This window comes from Rhincodon typus, unplaced genomic scaffold (genome assembly GCF_021869965.1).
Source record: "Rhincodon typus isolate 14 unplaced genomic scaffold, sRhiTyp1.1 hic_rhity00003148, whole genome shotgun sequence".
Lineage (NCBI taxonomy): Eukaryota > Metazoa > Chordata > Chondrichthyes > Orectolobiformes > Rhincodontidae > Rhincodon > Rhincodon typus.
Window position 1 is genome coordinate 14,653 of NW_025968786.1, and position 2,716 is coordinate 17,368.

Consider the following 2,716-nt stretch of genomic DNA (forward strand, 5'->3'; position numbering starts at 1 on the left):
TCCTCCCCGTCTCTCCCTCTTCCCCACCCCCTCCACCTCTCCCCATCTCCCCACCGACCCCCCTCCCTCCAACCCCAGGTCGTCCCTGTTGGGGAAGGTGTTGCGTATTGACGTTAACCACAACGACGCTGGGCCCCCATACCGGATCCCGGCCGACAATCCATTTGTGCGGGAGAGGGCGGCGCGCCCCGAGGTCTACGCCTACGGAGTGAGGAACATGTGGAGGTGCTCGGTGGACCGGGGCGACGCAGTAACCGGAGCGGGAAGGGGGCGCCTCTTCTGTGGCGATGTGGGCCAGAACAAGTTTGAGGAGGTGGACATTATCCAGAGAGGGGGGAACTACGGCTGGAGAGCGAGGGAGGGATTCTCCTGCTATGACAAGAAACTCTGCTCCAACTCGTCTCTCAGTGAGTGCCACTCCCCAGTGTGTCACAGTGACCGCACACTCACTCTCACACACACACACACTCACACACTCATACAAACACACTCACACACACTCACTCACACACACACACACTCTCACACACTCACTCAAACACACACACACTCTCTCACTGTCACTCACACACTCACACATATTCACACTCACTCACACACACACACACACTCTCACACACACCCACACACACATACTCACACACACACTCACTCACACTCTCACACTCACTCACACAAACACACTCTCACACTCACTCACACTCACTCACACTCACACTCACTCTCACACACACACTCACACATATTCACACTCACTCACACACACATATTCAAACTCACTCTCAGTCACACACACACACTCACACTCACACATTCACACTCACTCACACTTACACATACTCTCTCACACACACACTCACACTCACTCACACACACACACTCACTCACACACACACAAACACACACACACTCACTCACACTCACTCACTCACACTCACACACACGAGCTCACACACTCACTCTCAAACACAAACACACACTCACTCACACTCATACACTCACACTCACTCACAAACACAAACTCACTCACACTCACACACTCACACTCACACTCACACTCACACTCACACACATATACTCACACTCACACACTCACTCACACACTCACTCACATTCACACAAACACAAACACACACACACTCACACTCACCCTCTCACACACTCACTCACATACACACTCACACACACACACTCACCCTCTCACACACACTCACTCACACACTCACACACACTCTCACACACACACACATTCACGCGCACACACTCACACACACTCTCACACGCACACACACACTCTCGCACGCACACACACTCTCGCACACACACACACTCTCGCACACACACACTCACACACACACACACTCACACACACACTCACACACACACACTCTCGCACACACACTTTCGCACACACACACTCTCGCACACACACACACTCACACAGACACTCTAGGGGAGGCAGTCACACAGTGGTATTGTCACTGGTCTATGAATCAATGCTCCCTTTAAGCTGTGCGGTTACCCCAGGTTTCTGATCATGGCGGTTGCAGCATTGACTGCTACCTCTAGGGGTCACTGCTGCACATGGATCTCAGAGGCCTGTACGGCTGGAAACAGAGACCGCTGTTAGAAATCCAGAGACCTGGGCTAATGCCCTGACGATGTGGGTTCAAACCCCACTATGGCTGATGGTGAAATCTGAATCATTGAAAATCTGGAATGTAAAGCTAGCCTCCATGGAACACAGAGTAGGCCATTCAGCCCTTTAAGCCTGTTCCACCATTCCATATGATAATGGAACTCCCTGCCAGTAAGGGTGGGAGAGGCAGAAGCCCTCATAACATTGAAGAAGTATTTAGATATGCACTTGCATTGCCAAGGTGTGTAAGGCTGGGGGCCAAGTGCTGGAAAATGGGATTAGAATCGGTAGTTGTTTTTGACTGGCATGGATACAATGGGCCGAAGGGCCTTTCTCTGTGCTGTAGATCTCTGAGAGTTGAGAAATGGTCATCCTACTCGGTAGCCTGCTCCCCCTTTCTCCCTGTACTCTTGGATCCCATTAACCCTGAGAACTACTGTAACCATTAACATACAAGATAGGAGCAGGAGGAGGCCATTCGGCCCTTCGAGCCTGCTCCACCATTCATCACAATCATGGCTGATCGTCCAACTCAATAGCCTAATCCTGCTTGTTGTTAAACTCTATCTGGCACACTAAGGTCCTTCTTGTCCATGCTGGTCTGGGCCTACACGTGACTCCAGACCAACAGCAATGTGGTTGATATTTAACTGCCCTCTGAAATGGCTAAGTGAGCCACTCAGTTTAGAGGACAAGTGGCCTTACCAGCAATGCCTGCTTTCCATGCACAAGTTGTGCTTTATAAAGGAGGACTGTACAGCCAGCGAGAGAGGTGTCTGAGTCAGCTTTGGGTGTAGCCTGGGCTGAGAAAGGCCACAGGGGGCCTGAGAAACACAAGGACAGTGGGCAAAGAAATGGCAGATAGGATATCGTAGAATCCCTACAGTGTGGAAACAGACCCTGTGGCCCAACAAGTCCACACAGCATCCCACCCAGACCCATTCCCTTAACCTAAACATCCCTGGGGACTATGGATAATTTAGCATGGCCAATCCATTTAACCTGCACATCTTTGGTCTGTGGGAGAAAACTGGAGCACCCGGAGGAAACCCGCACAGACACAGGAAGAATGTGCAA

General features: G+C 51.3%; 1 protein-coding gene across 1 annotated transcript in view; it reads left to right on the forward strand.

Moving 5' to 3' along the window:
• Window positions 1-2,716, forward strand: part of LOC125481694 (HHIP-like protein 1) — a 12,271-nt gene that overhangs the window by 6,845 nt on the left and 2,710 nt on the right. Inside the window, exon 4 of the mRNA XM_048593573.1 lies at window positions 79-407. Within this exon, the coding sequence (XP_048449530.1) occupies window positions 79-407 (329 nt within the window). The remainder of the gene's footprint in view (window positions 1-78; window positions 408-2,716) is intronic.